General features: G+C 40.0%; 1 protein-coding gene across 1 annotated transcript in view; it reads right to left on the reverse strand.

Annotated features, from left to right (window-relative positions):
• The window catches only part of CNTLN (centlein), a 228074-nt gene that overhangs the window by 118139 nt on the left and 89257 nt on the right, over positions 1 to 20678 (reverse strand). Inside the window, exons 9-12 of the mRNA XM_018554459.1 lie at positions 18574 to 18747; positions 9244 to 9369; positions 7494 to 7615; positions 3157 to 3282 (exon numbers count right to left, since the gene is read on the reverse strand). Coding sequence (XP_018409961.1) covers positions 3157 to 3282; positions 7494 to 7615; positions 9244 to 9369; positions 18574 to 18747 — 548 coding nt within the window. The remainder of the gene's footprint in view (positions 1 to 3156; positions 3283 to 7493; positions 7616 to 9243; positions 9370 to 18573; positions 18748 to 20678) is intronic.

Consider the following 20678-nt stretch of genomic DNA (forward strand, 5'->3'; position numbering starts at 1 on the left):
GGTGTCTTCTAAAATGGTAGCTAAGATCCTACCCTTTTTAATGATGGGCCAATATTTCTTGAAATTTTTTTTATTATGCTTTATTCTATACAACAGGGGTATCCATATAAAAACATTGCACATTTTTGGCAATACATTACGATTGAGGCACATAGTGGTAATGCAGATAACCAGCATGAACGTTAAGGCACAGATCCCGCGGCTTTTCAATTTGAATCAACAGTAACATCAATAAACAGAAAGAGCACACGTAGGAGCAGTAGGGGTAGTTAGAGGCACATTCGGTCCTTCCTGCAGAAGACGTATTCTGACCATCTACCATTTGCGGATCTGGGTCTCGTACTCATGTCTATATGTTCTGCCCGAAACATTGCAACCATAAGCGTGTATCTGCGGTTCGCCATGTGACCATTCTAGTATTGGGATACTGCATACGGACCATTGACGACCAGCATCGCGGATTGTTAGGAAACTAAATCAGGGCATCCAAAGTTTGGTAATCATGCTGCCTCTAACCATAAGACACCTACATTAACCAGACGTGTGTGGTAACATGGCCATATGGGACAGTGAGTAGTAGGGTGAAAAACATTCAGGAGCAGGGGGAAAAGACAGAGAGAGAGGGACTTGAAAATGTTTTTAATCATATAAAATGGGGTAGAAAAGGTAGTAACTAATGCATAGTCAAATTTGCCATTGTATTTCGCCTTATTTTCTTTTTTTTTTCTACTCCGATAAAAGTCTATTCCTGGTAAATTGGCTACAAGTTTAAAATATCTTTAATTTTTAAAAACCCTTTTTCAAAAAACATTTAAAAAAAATGTTTTAACCTGTTCATAATAGTCTCTAATGTCAACAACAGCTAATGCAAGTAAATTTCCCTTTTTAGAACTGATGGAAACCATGTGGGATGGTGGTGGAAATTAACCGATTTCTATGGTAAGATCTACAAAACTGACCTTTGAATTTTGCTTTGGGTTTGAATGTGGTCAGCTGGATTTTTTTTATGTCACAAAAGTAAAAAGTATAACAAACCACAGAAAACAGGATTGTTCAATATAAGAGCATATATAGAGAAAGGATTGACGGTTTAAACTTATATATAAGGGGGGAAAAAAGCATAAACCAATATCCATGGATAGAGTGTAAAAGTGGTAAGGACACACAAACCACAAGCATAAAAGTACTATCAAATAAAAGGGGATCCACATATGGGTAGAGCTTGCGTGGAGGTCCACAGCGAGATGATGGAAACCAAGGCTATAGAAGAAAAGAACTATGGAACAGAGACTCAAAGAAAAGCAGTAAGTGAATGGAGAAAGAAAGAGAAAGGAAAAAGGAAAAGTTAGAGAGAAGAAAGTAAGAAACTAAAGTAAAAAGAGAGAAAAGCATAGAAGAAAATGAAAGAACATTAAGGAAAGGTAAAGTAAAGGAAGAAAGGTGTCCTGGGGGGAAGAGTATCCAATAGGATCGGAGAGAAAGCAAAGATACATCAAAATCTGGGGGCTGAGAACATGAAATCCAGGGCTGACAGGTCAACAAAAACTTTGCATGGGGTTCTGACACTATCACAGTCAATTCCCCAATGTTCATTATCCTCATCAACCTGTTTTTAAACCACTGCATAGCTCAAGGGTAGAGTCTTCTATGCACTGGCTATGGTCAAGTTAGTAGCTGCGAACATGTATAATGTACGATGTACCCCCACCACGTCCACTCCAGAAATATCAGATGGCTTCAGGTAAATGCCAAGATGAACATAATAGGAGAAAGAGGGGAACCATGCCTGGTTCCTCTACGAACAGGGACGAGGGAAGATTCGAAGCCACAATACCGCAGTTTTGCTTGTGGTAAGGTATACAAGGATGTTATCCAGTGCAAGAAGCTCTAGCCAAATCCAAAGTGTTGCAACACCTTCAACAGGTAAGACCAAGAAAAAGAATCAAAGGCCTTTGCAATGTCTAACGACAGGAGACACATCTCAACTGGATTTTTATATATCATTTATTTAGTATAAGTCTTTCTGTACCATTGGAAACTTTTCTCCTTTTTGGATCAACTTATGTGGCAGGTTGTTTGGATTAAACATATTGGTGCAGATAGCAAGTACTCATACTCGCCCAAAAGCTCCCGATACCAGAACAATGTATCAGGAAGCCGGACGCCTAGTCATTACACGAGGTCCGGCATCCTAATTGGGGATGAGGCATATTCACACTAGTTGCACAGCATAATGCGGCATGTTACATTGTGGTTAGTGAGAGGTGAGCTGTTTACTTTTTTTTTTTAGGGATGCATCGATACTGATACTAGCATCGGTATTGATGCCGAGTATGTGGGCGAGTACACGCCCAAATGCTCCAATGCCTAGCCCAATACCCGAACTTCCGGTATCAGGAAGCTGGGCAGCGAGACACTACATGCTGCTCGGCTTCCTGATTTGCCGGGAAGCTGGCTCCACGCTTCCTCGCCATTTGGTGATGAGGGAACATGGAGTCAGCTTCCCAGCCAATAAAGAAGTTGAGCGCAGTGTAATGACTCGCCACCTGGCTTCCTGATTGGTCGAGAAGCTGGCCAGTCAGGAAGCCAGACTATGAGTCACTAACCCCCCCCATGCCCCCCGAGGGAGCACAGAGACGGCTTCCCGACTAATCAGGAAGCCAGGTGGCGGGTCATTACACGCCGCCTGGCTTCCTTATTGGGACTTTTAGTATCGGTATCTGCGAGTACCGAAAAAAAAATATTGGTACTCGATATCGAAAAACCGGTATTGTGCATCCCTACTTTTTTAAGTTTATTTGGAGTGTTCACACTGTACACTTAATTCTGGTGCCCAAACAGCAGCGTGGTGTACTGCATTGAAGTGACCTTCGATTCCAGCCAGTGTTCTGAGCAAAAATGCAGCATGTCTGCATTTTTTTCAGCGCACTGCAAAGCAGATCCCACCTGTGTTGCAGTGTGAACAGGGCACATAGAAAACAATTGTTTTCTGTGTGCCCTTGCAGGAAGCTGTATTTTTCAACTGCTGAAAAACTCAGCTCTCTGCACAAGTGTGAACTGGCCCTTAATACAACCGAGAATGAAACTATTACTGTATTAGATAAACTAAATTAGATACAATGGGTAAAAAATATAACTTTGTACAAAAACACCTACTTCTCCACCAACAGCGTCTTGTTTTCCCTTTTAAAGTATGCAAGCTCATTCCATACAGCATCTGAATCTTCGTGTCTAAGCTCAGAGGGATGTGCACGAACAGGCTTCTTCCTATGAACTTTCTCCCTGTGAGATAAATACATCATTAATAAACTGATCAAGCAACAGAATATTGTATCACAACAATTCTTTATTCAGCAGAAGATCCCTGGGAGAGGTGTGGCTTGACCAAATATGCATGTGGATGTGTTGCGAAGGATGGTGTTTGAGTTGAGTGTTGAGCCAAAATTTTACCTGTAATGAGAGAAAACCAAGAGTACAGTTGTTGACCCTGGAAAATGCTATCTGCCTGGCTGCTAAGCTAGTCCTCTGTCTTCAATGACGCCGGAATATTTATGGTGGGACTCAAAAAAATGTCAACGGCATGTTAATTTTAGTGACAGGTTGCATCATATGGCTTTTTGTTATTTTTCCCATTGTTACATATCACGTTTAGTTTACTAATTTGTATTGAAATTATAGTCTATCATGGGAGCGGTGGCTACCTTACAGCACATACAGAAACTATGAGGAACAAAATTAGCCACCCTCCACTCTATGCAGATGATGTCCTAATCTCCCTTTCAGACCCTCTAAACTCATTACCAGCAGTACAACTCATTCTTGACTCCTTCGGACTTATTTCCTTTCACAAAGTAAACCATAGTAAATCTCAATTGCTAGGGATCAACATTACACCTTCCTTATGCCAACAGATATCCTCTGCCACTCCTTTCTCGGGGGCCCCCACTAATGCCTTAAACCAGGGGTCTCAAACCTTCGGCCCTCCAGCTGTGGTGAAACTACAAATCCCATGATGCATCTCTTCAGCAGTCATGTCTGTGGTTGTGATAATCTTGCAATGCCTCATGGGATTTGTAGTTCCACCACAGCTGGAGGGCTGGAGGTTTGAGACCCCTGCCTTAAACTATCTAGGAATCACCTTAACCACGCTTAGCTCTCACTTATTTAAAGCCAACTACCTCCCTCTCCTCCATAAGGTCAAACTTTTATGTAAAAATATATCTAGCACTCCAACCTCATGGGCTGGAAGAATTGCAATGACCAACATGTTCATTCTACCTCGTATACTTTATACTTTCCGAGCCATGCCAATCCCCATACTGCCGTCATTTTTGCAAACCCTACAAAGTGTTATGGACTCTTATTTGGGATAGCAAGAAACCACATATACTCAAGAACTGTCTCTATTCTCCAAAATCCCATGCTGGACTGGGAGCACCTGATATACACAAATATTACAAAGCTACCATCCTGGACTTTACCAGGCAATGGTGGCTTACCACTTCGGATAAATTGTGGAAACAGATTGCAGCCTCTACTGTAGACCTTCCATCCTTGTTGTGTTCTCTTCTATTGAACTCCACCCCTGAGCACAATTACCTAGCTACCAGTACGGCTGTCACCAGACTCTGATCCTCACTTGGATTAGCTACGCCATTATCTGATCATTCCCCACTCAAATACATTCCTCAATCGACCATTGAGGCTGTTTTTAGCGAAACATGTTTTGCTCCGTGGAAGTCCTTAGGCCTGACTCATTTACACCAGCTTTACATTGATGGCTTTGTGTCAACGTTCAAGGAACTATGCCGTCGATACTCCATCACTTCTAAGGACTTCTATAAATACCATAGACTACGTCACTTTTTAGCTACTCTGCAAATTAAGGATAACCATTGCATTAGAAATATTTTTGTTTTTCTTTTCAAAACCCTTCCGCTATTTCTAGAGGGATCTCCTTTTTTTGTCTTTTACAGGATCCTTACTGAACCATTACCTGATGCCAAAGTCCCCACTATGCTGTGCTGGGAAAACAAACTCAAATTTGCTTTAACCCCTGAACAATGGTATGAAATTATCGCTTGGCCTCTAAAAACCTCTAGATGTATCACTCATTGGGAATCCCTCCAACAGATTTTGCACAAATGGTAATTACACCACCCCAACGGCTAGCAAAAATCTTCCATTCCTCCTCTCCCATGTCCTGGCGCAATTGTGGCAAAATCGGATCTCTATCACATATTTGGTGGTCCTGGGAAACATTAACTACATTTTGGATTGCAAGTTTTCGATTTATATCCTCTATTACATGAATGCCCCATCTCTCTCCCTCTCCTCAACTGGTACTATTGGGCATAGGCATAACAGACTGGCTTCCCTTCCAGCGTATCTTTGTAACTTACGGTCTAATAACAGCTAGATTATCTGTAGCCAGACGCTGGAAGCAACATACTATTCCAACCCTCTCGGAAACAATTGATATACTGAATGTTCATGCTCAATAGGAGCATATTTTTGCCAAAGCACATTGTAAATTTGAAGATTTGTGTTACCAACTGGTCATGTTGGTTGAACGACCCTCGTTGACCTTATTCTCTAATGGTAGAAGTCTCCTAACCCTTTTTCTCTTCCTTCTCTGAATCACTCCTTTATACACTTTTCGTCTAGCTTTATACGCACCTCACCTCTCGCAACCATACATTTGCAAAGGTATATGTCCCTGCTTTTCAGATATACCATATGAAGACGATGCCTCCTGTGGTTTTTGTTTTTTTTATTCCATGATTCTTTGGTCAACAAAATCATCCACATCTGCTCTACTTGAGCATTCCCTTTTTTATCACAAATTTTTGCTTGTATCTTGCACTATTACGAGTGCTTTTTGAAGGTTTACAGTTGTTGCTTTGATATTAGTGCTATTCTCTTTATTTGCAACGTTTATTGGTTTTTTATACATATGATGTGTCCTGCTGTTGATGCTTGATTGTTGTTGTTTTTTTATTATTTACAATTCCTTAAGAAATAATTATTGTTATAATATATATATACACACCGTAGCAGCACCAATTCAGAGATGATTTAAGGATCTACAGCTAAATGAGGCACAAATAAGTTAAATTTGTGTTATTAGTTTAGGTCCATTTCCACCTTTGTAAGTGTTTTGCATGTATTGTGGTAATGCAGAGGTGCAGCGATGATGTACTGCAGTCCTCAAAATTTCCACTCGCCCCCTCGCAATTGGCGAGTGAAAATTGTGTGGAGGTGAGTGGAATGTCATTGAGGGGTTGCGCCGCCGGCGGGATGGGACACTACCGCCGCGGTGATTGCTCGCTTCTGTTCTCTTCTCCTTTTCGCCCGCTGCAGCTACATAGCGGCCGAGAAGGAGAAGAGCGAACGATCGCCGCAGCGGTAGTGTCCCATCCTTGGTCCCACCGGCTGCGACACCCCATCGATGACATTCAGTTCTGCTTTCTTTCCTTCCGCTGTCTTCTGCGGCTTCCTCCACCTACCTCAGCTGCCAGGCTGGGAGGAAGACTGCAGAGACAGTGAGACACCTGGCCAGAAAGTTATGCAAAACTAAGTTCTATCTCGGTACATACCCCGGGGGAAAGGAAGAGGGCACCTGAATACCATCAGCTAAGTGCACTGTAAGTCCCTTTAATTTCTTCCTTACACCGCTGACCTCTGCACTGCACATCACGCTGACCTCTGCACTGCACGTTACATTGCTGACCGGTGCACTGCGCGTTACATTGCTGGCCGGTGCACTGCGCATTACATTGCTGAGCGCTGTACTGTGCGTTATACTGCAGACCACTGCATTACATTAATGACCTCTGTACTGTTGACCTCCTGTACTGTGCGTCACACAGCTGGCCTCTGTATTTGGCATTGCACCACTGACTTTTGTACTGTGCGTTGTTACTGATCTTTGTACTCTGCGTCACACCGCTGACCTGGCGGAGTTAAGGCCGCGGCAGGGTAGGGGTTAGGTTGGGCAACTCGTGGTGTGTAACTTTTAAGGCCTGGCTAGTAGCTTAGGACTTGAAATTTTGAGCCCTGATGTACTGTATACGAGTGCACATTTTCATGACTCACATTGCAGGCTTTCTTCATTTACTTTATGAAGTTTTTATTAAGCCTGAACATAGGAATTAAAAATTGTCTCCACATGAAACTCAGTCTGATACTGGCGTCGGATGCAAAGCAGGCTGTAAACAGCTGCCCCCATTTCCATGAGGATATGGAAAGGAAAGCTAACAAAAAATATAAGTTTATGTGTTTATATACAGACACTGCATATGTCTGTTTCATGAACACTTGGTGTGCATTGCTGGCATATGCTTTTAAAAAAAGCAAAGGTTGAAATGGGCTTTAGGGTACTTGAATACATTTTGAAGATTTAACTCCTGAGTTTGTGTCACTATAAAGTGATTTGGCAGCAAATTTTCTTGGATCAGCTTGGCAAGTCGATAAATAATGTTGGAACTCACCGGCCACCTCCATCTTCCATATTCTCTTTTTGCTGTTGGAGTACTTTATAACTGGCCTGTATTGCCAGCAACCTTTCTTTTCGATTTTCATGTGCTTTGCGAAGCTCAGTATTTTGCTGTATCTATGGTTAAAAGTTAATAGGATTCAATCAATACACTGCAATTTGGAGTTTAACAATAACATTAAAAGGTGTTAAAAGGGTGCAAATGTATGTTTTAGAAGATGCAGAATTGGGAAGCCTCAAAACTTATGAAACAAAATTCCCCTGCCTTTTAAATTGTAAGCAGGGCAGGGCCCTCCTTACCATCTTGTCTTAATTTGTATTGCAATGTCTTCCTTATATTGTAAAACGCTGCACAAACTGTTGGCGGTATTTACATCCTGTATAATAATAATAATAATAATTTAGAGTAATAAGACCATAATTGAACTTTATGGTCATATCCATAAACACTAAGTCAACAAGGCCTATGAAGAGAAGTATATCATCCCTATTGTGAAGCATAGAGAAGGGCTGTTTAGGGGGTTAAATGAGGTACAGCAGCACAAGTAATTTAATTCAAACTGAAGGGCAACTAAACTCATAAGAGTCATGGAGGAGCTCAGCTATGAGGAAAGATTAGCTGAACTGAATTTGTTCTCTTTGGAGAAGAGGCGATTAAGGGGGGATATGATAACGAAGTATGAATACATATAATGTACTTGATGCAAAATGATTCACTTTAAGTTCACTGCAAAGGGCAAGGGGGCACTCTTTGCATCTGGAGGAAAAGAGGTTTAACCTTTGCACATGGAAAGGTTTCTTCACAGTAATAGCTGAGAAAATGCGGAACTAGTTCTAGCTAGCTTAGGTAACTTTTTTTTTTTAATTATTAAATCTGGATGCACTCCTAAATGCACAGAATATAACCAGATATTAACATTTTTTAAGTAAAACAAACACAAAAGACTGTTTATCCAGGGAATATCTGATTGCCTTATGGGATCAGGAAGGGATTTTTTTTTTTCCTTCTTCTTTTTTGCCTTCCTCTGGATCAACTCTGGGCATAGGGTTCTGTCTATGGAGAAATTTCCATTTTTTTTCCTCTATAGGTTGAATTTGATGGGCTTGTGTCTTTTTTCAACCTGACTATTTAACTATGTAAAATTGATGGCAATATTATTGCAGCATATTAACAAACTGTTGGAGGAAAAACTGCACTCATCAGCCTATAAGCTACACAAGGGGTGTGCCTTGCATTGAGTATTCCAACATGACTGATCTGAAAAAAGGTCAAGTCGATCCTTCAGTGGCTGCAACAGAAAAAAGTGAAGGTTCTGGAGTGGCAGTCACAGACACCTAACCTTAATATTCAGTTCATACTAAACAACCAAAGAAACTATTCCGAACCTATTGCCCATATATTTTAGCCAGCACCTACCCATAGGCTGTCCTCCATGACACAACAGGCCATTTAATTTTTTATTTGTGAGAATACATGTTTGTTATATAGTAGCACAGCATGGATGTTAAACGTTTCTTAGAAGCTAAGTGAATTATGCTGTATCAGGTAGGCAGTTTAGAGAGAAAATCATACAAAATGAATATGTTTTGTGTAACATTAAAATATACCCCCAAAGCCAAATATTTAAGTCTCCAGTTTATCCCTGAGAAATGCCTTCAGCTCAATTAGAGGGCAGTTTTCTACCTTTAATACTGTCAGTTTTTACACTGGCAGGACATGGTTTATATAGCTTTATGGCATTCACCTTAATCTGCAGTGTCTTCTCTAAATGCTCAATCTTCTTTTCTGCTATCCTAAGCTTCTTTAACTCTTCGGACTCTCCGGAAAAGCCCTTTGGGGACAGAGACCTTGAACGTTTCACAGGTTGCACCTGGAGAATAAAACAAGCACATGGTTGAAGGAGTTGAACATTGGATTATGAAAGACATGCAAAATTAAAGAACAAGTAATTGAGAATACTAATAATGAATTATAAAAAAATCCTGCCTGGAATACTGGAGAAATAACAAGCAGAATTACCACAGTGCTACCGCTAAAGGTTTCTCTGTGACTCGTTAATGAGAATATTCATTTACATTTACATTGTTTCTTTCAGAATAATGATGTCCCATTAGGGAAGACTAAAGGGTTATAGACTCAGGAATGTAAGAAACCTCATTACAAAGGAGGGGATAGAGGATGGTCTAATTGCTCTATAAGGGTCCAAGGTTACACTTGATAGGACAACCGGAAACTAGGGGGAAAGGATTTTTTTCCCTTTGAAATAGTTTAGCACTCTGTGAAGTGGAAGGAACAATATGCTTGAGGAATATAAATACAACAGACAGAACATCTTATACAGTAATGACCATATGGTCATTAACTATAATGTTGCTAACTAGAGACATGAATATGTGCTTACATTATATACAGCTTTGTATAACAATCAGGTAAGAGAGATATAAAAAGTAGGGCTATTAAACTTAGATGTTTCTCATATATGGCTTCTTTTCGTACACAGTGTTTGCCTTATGCAAAATCAAACTACACATATTCACACCTTCCTAATGTGGTTAGCCTATATCTCGACACACCACAATATTAACCCCATCCTAATTTAACCCTGCATAGTAATGCTCTCTTGGCAGGTTCCTTGTGCAGGAAGAACATAAAAGTTTCTCCTGACCTTCTCTGGTAGGCATCTAAAATGCTTCCTAATGACAGCCACTTAATATCTATTCCTGGAATTACAATATCATATTTGACATCACTTTTTTATTTGGTTACACAGGTGGTGGATGCAGAAGAGCATCCAGCATCCATGATTTTTTTTTATATTAGAATTTTGTTTACCATTTAAAATAAAACAAACGGTAGTACAACAAGAAGAAAGGGCAACAGGAACCATCTGTAGTACAAATCCCAGACATTTAACCACAGGCAAGTGTGAATGAGGAGAAAGCACAAATCTGGAGGGACAAGTCCGTAAACAAAGAAATCGCTAACAAATAGGGACACGAAAGTATGTGTCCTTGACGTCTACAGAGGCTAGAAAAGGTGCAACAGATTCCTCCATCTACACTTAACTGTGTGGATGGAGTAATCTCCACCTGGGCCAATCTGTTGCACTTTTTCCATCCGACCACAGAAAATCTGCAGATAATTGTAAGGTGTATGGGCACCTTAAGAAGACATGAAAAGACCTGTGATATCTAGCTGCAGTGGAATAGACTGAACAATATTTAAGTTTGGATGCTGACATTAGCATAGATATTCTGTTTGCTGGATAGCAGTAGCAGTTCAGTGAATGTTTTCACATGCTGTCTGGAATTGCTATTTAATTTATTTTGTGCAACCCACTTTTTTCCATGCCTAATGTTTACTTTGACATTTAAAAAAAAAAAAAAACTACTTGTCCAAGGACTAAAACGGGGGCCAAATCTACTTGTCCCTCATGGAAATCTACTTGTCCTGATGCAAAAAAAGAAAAAAAAATTAACAAAAACCGTATTTAGCAGTGCCAAGAAGAGCTTCTCATTGGTCAGTGCCGTCAGGTTACTGCGCTGACCAACGAGTGCTTGAATTTTGCGAGCGAAATTCAGAATACATGGCACAGGTACAAATAGTACACCCATACTGGCGGATGGGAAGCACCGTTCCCTGAAAGGTAAGTATAGCAGGGGGAAAGGGGACCAGATTTGTGCAGGTAATTCCATTTTCCCAAATTACTTGGGAAAGTGAATTTACCCTTTGGGGTGGGTGCAGACTTGGGTGACCGTGTGTGGTTGCCACGCGGCCCCCTTGATTTCAATGGGGTTATATCCGTGTGGTAATCGATGAAAAAAGGGACAGGTACCTTTTTTCGCGACACACACCGTGCTGCGTTTTCAACCGCGATTATGTGAGAATGCACGGGAGTTAATACGGCGGGAAACTGCGCAATCTGCCTGGCGCCACTAGACAATAATGGCACTGCCAGCATGATTGGCGGTGGAGTGGGATTCTGTGACTGCTCGGCCATACACACGGTTTTGTGCATGATTGCCATGCGGTAACGGATCTTCCCACTCTGCGCACACACACAATGCCCCATGCATGCATTTATTCGCATGCAGATGATAGGGGTTGGTTTCAATTTTTTAGATTTTATTTTACTTTTTTTATTTTTGCTTTGTAATATTTTTAATTTTTATCATTTATTTAAATTTTTTACTTTATCGCCTTTGTATTTTTCCCATTTTTATGTAGTTACATTTTTAAATGGTACATATTTTTTTTTTTATTTCACTTGACTTTATTGCTATCACACAAGGGTTAACAAACCCTTGTGTGATAGCTTTTGGAGGTGACAGGTTCTCTTTATTGACCCTGTCACCTCCAACACAGGAGTTCTAGCTCAGCACTGTGCTCGTTCTCCTGTGACAGGAAGGCTGCATTCCTGTGTCACTATTCACATGAAGCAAAGCCGAGAAGCGTTATCTGCCTTGCTCCGTGCTCTCTAACCTAATTTGCCGTGGTCATGGATCCCCCACAAGAGGGGGGGTCCCCGAAGACCACGGCAAAAAGGAAGCCCAAGTGCAGAGAGAGAGAGGCAGCCGGGAGCGGTACACGGCCGGCCGGCCGCCATAGATAGATAGTGGTTTTGGACGGCTCCCACACTACATTTAGCCGTGCTGCTTGCCCGCAGTCAGGCTAAATGTAGAAAGAAACTACTCGCCCGGTGCCCGAAACTGCCTGTCCCGGGCGTCGGGCGATAGGAATTCCACACCCCTGCACATACAGCTTCAATCCCACTCATATTACCGGCGCCACTATCTTCCACAGACAAAACCTTTTTCTTGAACAATCAGTGCAACTGGGCCAGTTCCAAAAGTGTTTCTTGCCTTACTCTTTTCTGAGCTATATACATATGGGTGACAAAAATAGGTGACTGGCTCATGGCAATTGTTTTCAGGACAGAGGATTGGTACTATGAGAACTAGTAGTTTGTGGCACACAATACGTTTAGTATGGTCATTTAAGGGTCGACAGTGCAGGGGATTAGATTAGTGTGTAGGGATTTTCAAAGAATTAGAATACAAATTTTTGAAGGGAACGGAACTAAGTTTTGCAAAAAATGCTCAAATGTAGGCTATATATGACAGAAGAGACTCTGTGTGTCTCTTCTGCCATAAATGCTTCTCCTTGACCGGTCAGCAATTTTTCTGTAATTGTACACTGTGCTACACTTGAAAAGCTTAGTGTACAGTCTCAGCATGACTTTGTGCGGGGATGAAGTATTTCCTGTGCACATGCCTGGGAGTTACATTATCCAGGCCAATTAAGTAGGCCAAAGACTCCCTTCCCTGGAGAAGATGGAAGCGCTGGTGATATAGTGGAACACAGGTATTGCCGTGCTGGAGATGGGTGCTTTGCAAGATAGGTGTGCCACAATCTGCAAATATGCAGAGCTTACTGGAGCAGCATATTGTTTCTTTCATAATTTTAGTTCTGCATTAATGGTTAGGTTAAATGTTAGGGTGAGTAGGCATGTTAAGAATTAACAGTTCACATTAGGGGTCAGGTTAAGTGCTAACCATTGGGTAAAGCAGGATTACAAGTCAGAGTTAGCTTACCCGATGATAAATAATATTTCAAAGACATTTTGACTCAGGCTGTTAATCATATTTGTCTTTGGCACCAGAAGCCCTGCACCAAAAACTACTGCACAAGAGCTGAAAACTAACATATTGTGATTCGCTCAGCATTAATATATTAATTAACTGTGTGTGATAATTAGATGTAGCTTGTCCCTTGTATAAAATAAGCACCTGCTCCTCATGTCTTTCTTTGCCTCTTTTAGATTATAAGCCCTTGGGTATGTCTACCTTTTGTATGATTGCTAATTATAATATGTTAATCATTGCATGGGTATTTTTTGCTTTACCCAAATAGTAAAAATGCAGCAAAATATATTGGCACTAAACAATAAAAATATAAAAGATTGATATGAAAAGGTAACCCAGTGTAAGAGACAGAAGTCTCACAAATGCTACAAAACAAAAAGTAACATTTGATACGTTGTACAAAGAGTAAAATATTTGGTGCTCACATAAAAAGAATGCAGCCGCTATATTCACATTTGACCACAGCCTTCATTTCTTTCACAGTCGGAAAAAAAAAAAATCAAATGGTATTGACTAAACAATATATTTTGCTGCATGACATTCTCGTCATACCTTTAAAACTGAACTCAAGGCAGAGCTGAAGACACTAATAAATGCAGCTCTGTCATCAGTATTAAATCATTCAATGTATTTTTTAATGCAATCAGTAGAAATATCTGCTTTTGACTTGGCATCAGCTTCTTGAAGTCTACTGTACATGGAGTTAATCAGGTGTGCGGTAGTGTGAGGACTATATTAGGAGGAGAGAGCAAAGAGCTGAGCTCATCAGTGTGCTGCACCCCCAGTCCATTACCAAGGTGGGGGTGGTGAGGAGACCTGTAAGTGAAAGTGAAACTGTTGCAGAAAATTAGTACATCCTCTTCCCTGCAAGTCAGAGCGGTGATATGGGGCAGAGTCATGTAAATCTCAGGGCTAGATTGACAGAAATACAAATCCTTTGCAGGTAAAACAACTTTCATATATGTATGTTGCTTCTTTTGGCCAATTGCCTGGAATTTAGCATAAGGGTTACTGCGCTGACCGACGAGTGCTTGAATTTTGCGAGCGAAATTCAGAATACATGGCACAGGTACAGATAGTACACCCATACTGGTGGATGGGAAGGACCGTTCCCTGAAAGAGAATTTACTCTTTGGGGTGGGTAGGGGTGGGCAATGAGTGTTAAAATGTATTGCATTGTGGCTTAAAAAGAAAACACATGCCAGGGTGTTTTCCATGTGCTAAAATGTGTTATGGTGTGAATGAGCCTTAATGCTTTTAGTACTGCAAATAAGATGTATAGATATAAAACAGTTTACGTTATATCTAGTAATAGATAATACAACAATGTATTCCAGAAATGTGTTTAAAATCATATATTCTATGGTAGGATATTTTCTCTAAAGAGAACTGAACATTGGTTGGTTTATCGGAGTAGGATTTCCTCACTTGAATAATAGATTGTTAGTGTTAATCTCTTTACCTGTAATTGACTACAATCTCAATACAAATTAGTAAACTAAATATAAGACTGTAGTCCACCATGAGAGGGAGCTTAGAGCACACACAGGACCATGGGGAACAAAAGTAGCCACCCTCCAGAAGGAAAGACAGTGTCAGCACCAATTCAGAGATAATATGAAGATCTATAGCCGAGTTATACACAAACAAGTTACATCTTTGTTAATAGTTAAAGAACTTGAATGTATTTTAAGATATAACTCCTAAGTTTAACGTCACTTTATCCCCTTCCCGACCAATGACGGGATTATCCCATCACAACCGTTCAGTTCATTAAGGACCAGTGACGGGATAATCCCGCCTCCCGGTACAATGAGCGATGGTCTGTGAAGTGACAAGCACTCATTGAGTTACTGCTGTTGATTGGTCCCTGGGGGTCCGAGGCAGACCCTCAACAGCAGATTAGGTGGTCCTGTGATCACAGCAATAGCTGAACTCTGCGAGTGCAGAGCCGTGACAGCCACATAGCCGACAGCAGCTCACTGTGTTGTGTAGCTGGGAGCCGCATGTGTTTACAAACAAAGTATCTCTAAGGAGAATACTGTATTCTCTTCAGAGATACTAAGTATCAAACCCCCTGTAAATAAAAAATACCCCCTTAGTAGCCTCATGTTTTAAGAAAAATAAAATGTTAAACTAATGTTTGGAAAAAGGTTTTTTAAAAATACATTTAATAGAAAAATAATAAGAAAATATAGTGCTGAGGGGCAATTAAAGATAGGAGACAAACATACCACATTCTAAAATTGTTCGAAACTAATATTGCATTTCACTTCTTGTATTTTGTGACCTCTAACTCCTAAAATAAACTGAAATCCCAGACAAGGTTGGTGTACTAGCCAGGAAACTAGCATCTCCAAAAGCTAAATGGCAATGGCAGCCCCCATATGTCTCTCAAAGGTATAGTGTATCTGGGTATTTTTTTCTTCGGATTGCTGAATTACATTGAGTGTGTCATCACAGGCTAAGGTCTAGAAATAGCAGTAGCTGCCTAGAAATTGCATGCACCTCCATTAATATGGTGCCAACTTCAGAGCCAGACAACACTATGGAAATCTTGCACTGCTTGAAAGAAAATGCTATCTCAATCTAGGTGCACTTTAAACTCCATACCAGACCTTATCTGTAAAAAAATAAGTCAAGGCAATTTTCTTTGTATAGAAAAATACAGCAAGTCCAATTGCCTTGACTTATTTTTTACAGATATACCATGACCTGGATGAATGAGAACCTTCACAGACATACCAGACCTTATACAGTATGAGATAGGGTTATTAACTGTAAGGGGGGACTCCATGCAAAAGCATAAAAAGTGAGGTTCCCCCTTTACATCAGAGTCCCCCTTCACAATAGGAGCCCCCTCCTTTCACAACAAATTCCCTCTTCTCACACTAGGAACCCCTCTTTTACACCGTAGCATCCCACGTTCACTTTAGAGTTCACATCAGAATCTCCCCTCCCTTTACATCAGAGTCTCCCCATCATATTAGGATCCCCCTCCATTTACATCAGAGCCCCCCTTGTCACACGAGGAGGAGCTCTTTCACATTAGAGCCCTACCATTACATTGAGAGCCACAGCTGTGGTGGCATGGCAGGCAGAGCAGGCCTAGATGGAAGCAAACTTCTGTCTTTTTTTGAATATATCCCACCTTCTTTGGATTAATGTAATTTGTTTCCATGGTTTTGGCAGTCGGCGTGCCTGCCTGCAGCAAGGAAAGGCATGACGCTGTGTGAAAATTTCAAGACATCCCTTAGGAAGTCAGAAAGCACCCTGTTTAAGAAAGGCTGGTTTAAATAACCCATCAATAACCCAATTATTAACTGATCCTTCACACTTTAGGATGATCATCTATTATCTATGAGTAACTTGACTCTTGTATTGTAATCAGTTGTAAAGGTGTATCACCCAACAATGTATAGATATATCAACATCTGATATCTAAACATACCATAACATTTTGTTATCTGAAAAACATTTAAACCATACCAAAATTATCATAATTAAGTAACAAAGATTCTTTGAACCATTTCTAGTACAAGTTTGTTTGTTTTTTTAACATCTTGGTTTGCATCATGTTAAACTGGTCTGTGTGGCTTTGTGATAAGTCACTGAACTGTTTGTACTTCATTTGTTCTATGAAAATAAAGTAATAAAATATAACATTTAAAGTACAGCATGCAAAATGCTGCGCATAATTGACACTAGCTATAATGGGCAAGAACAGCCAAAAGAAAACTTGTGCCTACAGCATAGGTGGAAAGCCTTGGAACCTCAATGTCACAAACAGATTGGGATTTACAAATGCAAATTGCCCTCATTACAGCTCAGCTCATTATACGGAAAAGTGAACTGATGAACGGCAGAAAACCTGGCCTGCCACTGGCACGTGAAGCCAAAAGATGGTCACCTCTGGCCTATTCATTTCAGAGCTAGGCACCAATTAGGTGTCTGACTAGAAATATTTGGCCTTCGTACAGGTTAACAACTGGGTGCAAGAGAAACAGTTGCTTTCAATCTGGCATTTGTTTATTTAGAAACACATATGAACCCAGACAAATAAAATGTAAATAAACCCTTCAATTTGTTAAAATCTAGGACATATTTATGTAAAGCTCCAACAATCTGCCTCAAGTTAAGAACAGAAAACGATGCCATTCAGGTTTTTACATTCTAGCATTGAATTGTCACTTTTGTCCACTCTTTTCTAACAATTTAGCAGACATTAACGTGAAAAACTATAATTTTTCACCCTATCACACGCCCTGCTATACATAGAGCCAGTTGTATTGGAATACAATGTGTAAAATTGTAGAATTTTACCTAAACGTGCAAATGTAGACAGTGAGAATTGAGCAAAAAAAGTATAACATGAAACAATTTAAAAATGTTTTACAGCTTTGAGCTAGCCTAAGGCTGGGCACACACCTTACAACCATCGCAAGACTTTTGTCTTGCGATGGTTGTAAGGTACTTTAAAAAACGTACGATCTGCCTATCTTGCATAGGCAGATCGTACTTGCGATGGGCTTACGATGACCGCAATGCGGAACGAACATGCTACACACCCGCTGAACATGCTCGGCGGGTTTTCAAACATGTTCGTAAGTTTAAAGTCGTGCGACCTTACAGTAGTAGAGGTCGCACGGCTTCCACACACCTTACGATAATCGTACAATCGCGGGATTTCCCGCGATTAGCGTACGATTATCGTAAGGTGTGTGGGGACCTTTAGATGTGTTACTTAGGGAAAAACAAAAACTAAAAGCAGCTCTGTGCACCGTGGCATCGGCAGTAGGTCTGAGAATAGTACAAAACTCTACTGCTGCCCAAAAATAGTTATTTCTCCAAAGGTCTAAGGGGTATCCCCCCTTTGACATTCCAATCTGTAACACTGAAAAATAAATGTAATAAAAGCAATGTAGAGCAGCCACCTGTAGCAACAAATTACATATTCGTTTTTCCCTACAGGACAACAAAAACAGCTAAAAGATAATTTCTGTGAGTTGCTATAAGTTACAGCACACCACTGTAACCAAAAGGTATGATCCAACTTTCTCAAATGCTACCCCTGATGAATCAAATTTGATTGCGTTTTTAATATTCCTCAAACCTCGATCAAGCTTTGGCAACACCAAAAAGCCCAAGAAAGCAAAAGATCAAACAAAGAGTTAAAGGGCAGCAATGTGTGTAGGAACAAATTAGCAGCTAAAGAGCAGGGCTGAGAAGGTTATAATCATGGAGTGTACCAAAAGATAACAAGCCTTTGGCAAACGGTTTAATCATTCTTCCAAGCAGTTGCAAAAATTATGAGCAAAGTAGACTTATTAAAAAAAAGTTAGTTCCTGCAAACCTAGTGGGAAAAGCATTTTGATTCGAAAAAACCTTGATTTGACACAAATGCACCAGACAATAAAAGGTTTTCTTACCTCACGTATTCTTCCAGCCCTCAGGATGCTGTTCTCTAGCGCAGTTCTTCCACAATTATTTACTTGAGTTAACTGGAGATCAGTTGCTTTAAGTTTGTCCTGTAGAAATTTTATTTCTGATTTCTGTGAAGCTATTATGAGTTCCAGCTCTACCAGGGATGGATGTTCCAGCTCCTACAGTAATTAAAATCAAAATTAAATAGGAAATTATATTACAGAATTAACAGATCACACACATTTCTGGAAAGAGTCATAACTCCCAGTGTACTTCACAACCTGCAAGCAAGAATGATGTTTTCAGCAAGTGGCTTTTTTGGCTTTAAATAACCCTGAACTGCATTTGAAGAGGATTTGATTATTACTTAAAACTATTTTGCAGCAGTTTCCAAGAATTTGCTCACATATTTCAACAGTTTAAAAAAATAAATTAAAACAGAACAATGAAGAACAAACTGCAATTCTTTTCAAAGATCGCAATATGCATAGCAAAGCAGTGCACACTGATTAATCTAGAACTTAACACAAATGGCCGTATTCAATAGAGAAATAAAAGGTACAGTAACTCATAACCAGAATTTAAAATTAGACCAATATAAAGGTGGATTTTGATTGGCTGCAATGGGTTACTATAGATATGAATGACCAATTTACCACCAGGCTGAAAAAACATTTTTTCCCTCACTACTTAAAGCCCCATAAGGTACATGAACTTGACCTATGCCTGCAAAAGCCAAACTTTCCCTTGAGCCAGCTGCTGAACATGAATCAATGCATGTGGATTCAAAAACAGGTAACTGACTTTCAAATGCTATTATGAACATAAACTGAAAGATTTTCAACCAAAAGTTTAATATGCATTTGCATGACCTAAATATATTTTGATGTACCTGCTGTGACCTACTCAAGTCCTACATACACAAATTAGCTCTTCATCCAACAGCCACAATGATTAGTTGATGCTATATTTTTCACTACAGGCCTGTGTGAGAGCAAACAATGGGATCATGTAAATTCTGGCATCCCCAACATCTCTATTACAAGATCTTCTACCTTGGAGCTATGTGCTGATCATGCATTAGAAGTACAGCATCATTAAAAGACTGGAAATAGGGTGAGGGATGCTAGGTTTCCTATATTTTTGTAAGACAGACTTGCTTTAAACAATATGCAAGTAGTTTTGATTTTTTTTAACCCCTTCATGACCGCAATATGACTTCTTAAGTCCAAATGAAAAATGCATCTTGCCAAGAAAACGTTGCTGTTAGCGTTAAATGAGTTACTTTCAGGTTAAATGATGCATATCAACATTGCTAAACTTCTGGGCATCCATGCTTCAAAAAAACTCTAATCCCGAAAGAGTTCATCACAATATTTCTCAATGATAGAGTCAGGTGAACCCCCAAAACAGTACGTATTTACATACAGAGCGGGTCCCCTTTTGATAAGGGGGCAGTTTAGAAAACAGAAATGCTTCTGTTTTTCTTGATACATATGTTTGAGTTGGCATATCAAATCTCTTTACTGCAGCAATTCCCCATGAAAGCCAAAGCTGACATATATACTAAAGCTACATCATATTACACAAGTTAAACATTTATCTTACATAGCGTCTGTGTGTAAAAGCCTTTAACAGTAGCACAGTAATATTGTGTAGTTCTTTACAGGAGACACTGGACCACCTACATAAGTTCCACCTGTGCAGCCTAAAATCAAATGTTAACAACCATAATTAACCTCTGGGGTCTATTCACACTTATGTTTCACTGAAGCATGCATTTTACCTTGCTTTACCGCAATACATATTAATGTAATATTGTGGCTGCTGCTGCCTATACTCAGCGTGCCTAGACAACAACCAGCAGATAAGCATTGTTAGCCTGCAACAGGAAGAGCTGTTACTGGTGGAATCTCCAGGTAGGAAACTTTGCAACAAAAAGTGACAAAAATGATTTGCTTACAAAATCTTCATACAGTAAGGTGTGATGCCAAACATACAGAAATATAGATTTAGGGTCCACAAACACTTTGAGAAAAAAACAGTAGTCTTCAATCTTTATAATATAAAATTACATCATAATTGTCATTAGATATTCAAAAAGCCTCTA

The sequence above is a fragment of the Nanorana parkeri genome, unplaced genomic scaffold (genome assembly GCF_000935625.1).
Source record: "Nanorana parkeri isolate BGI_ZX_2015 unplaced genomic scaffold, ASM93562v1 scaffold160, whole genome shotgun sequence".
NCBI lineage: Eukaryota > Metazoa > Chordata > Amphibia > Anura > Dicroglossidae > Nanorana > Nanorana parkeri.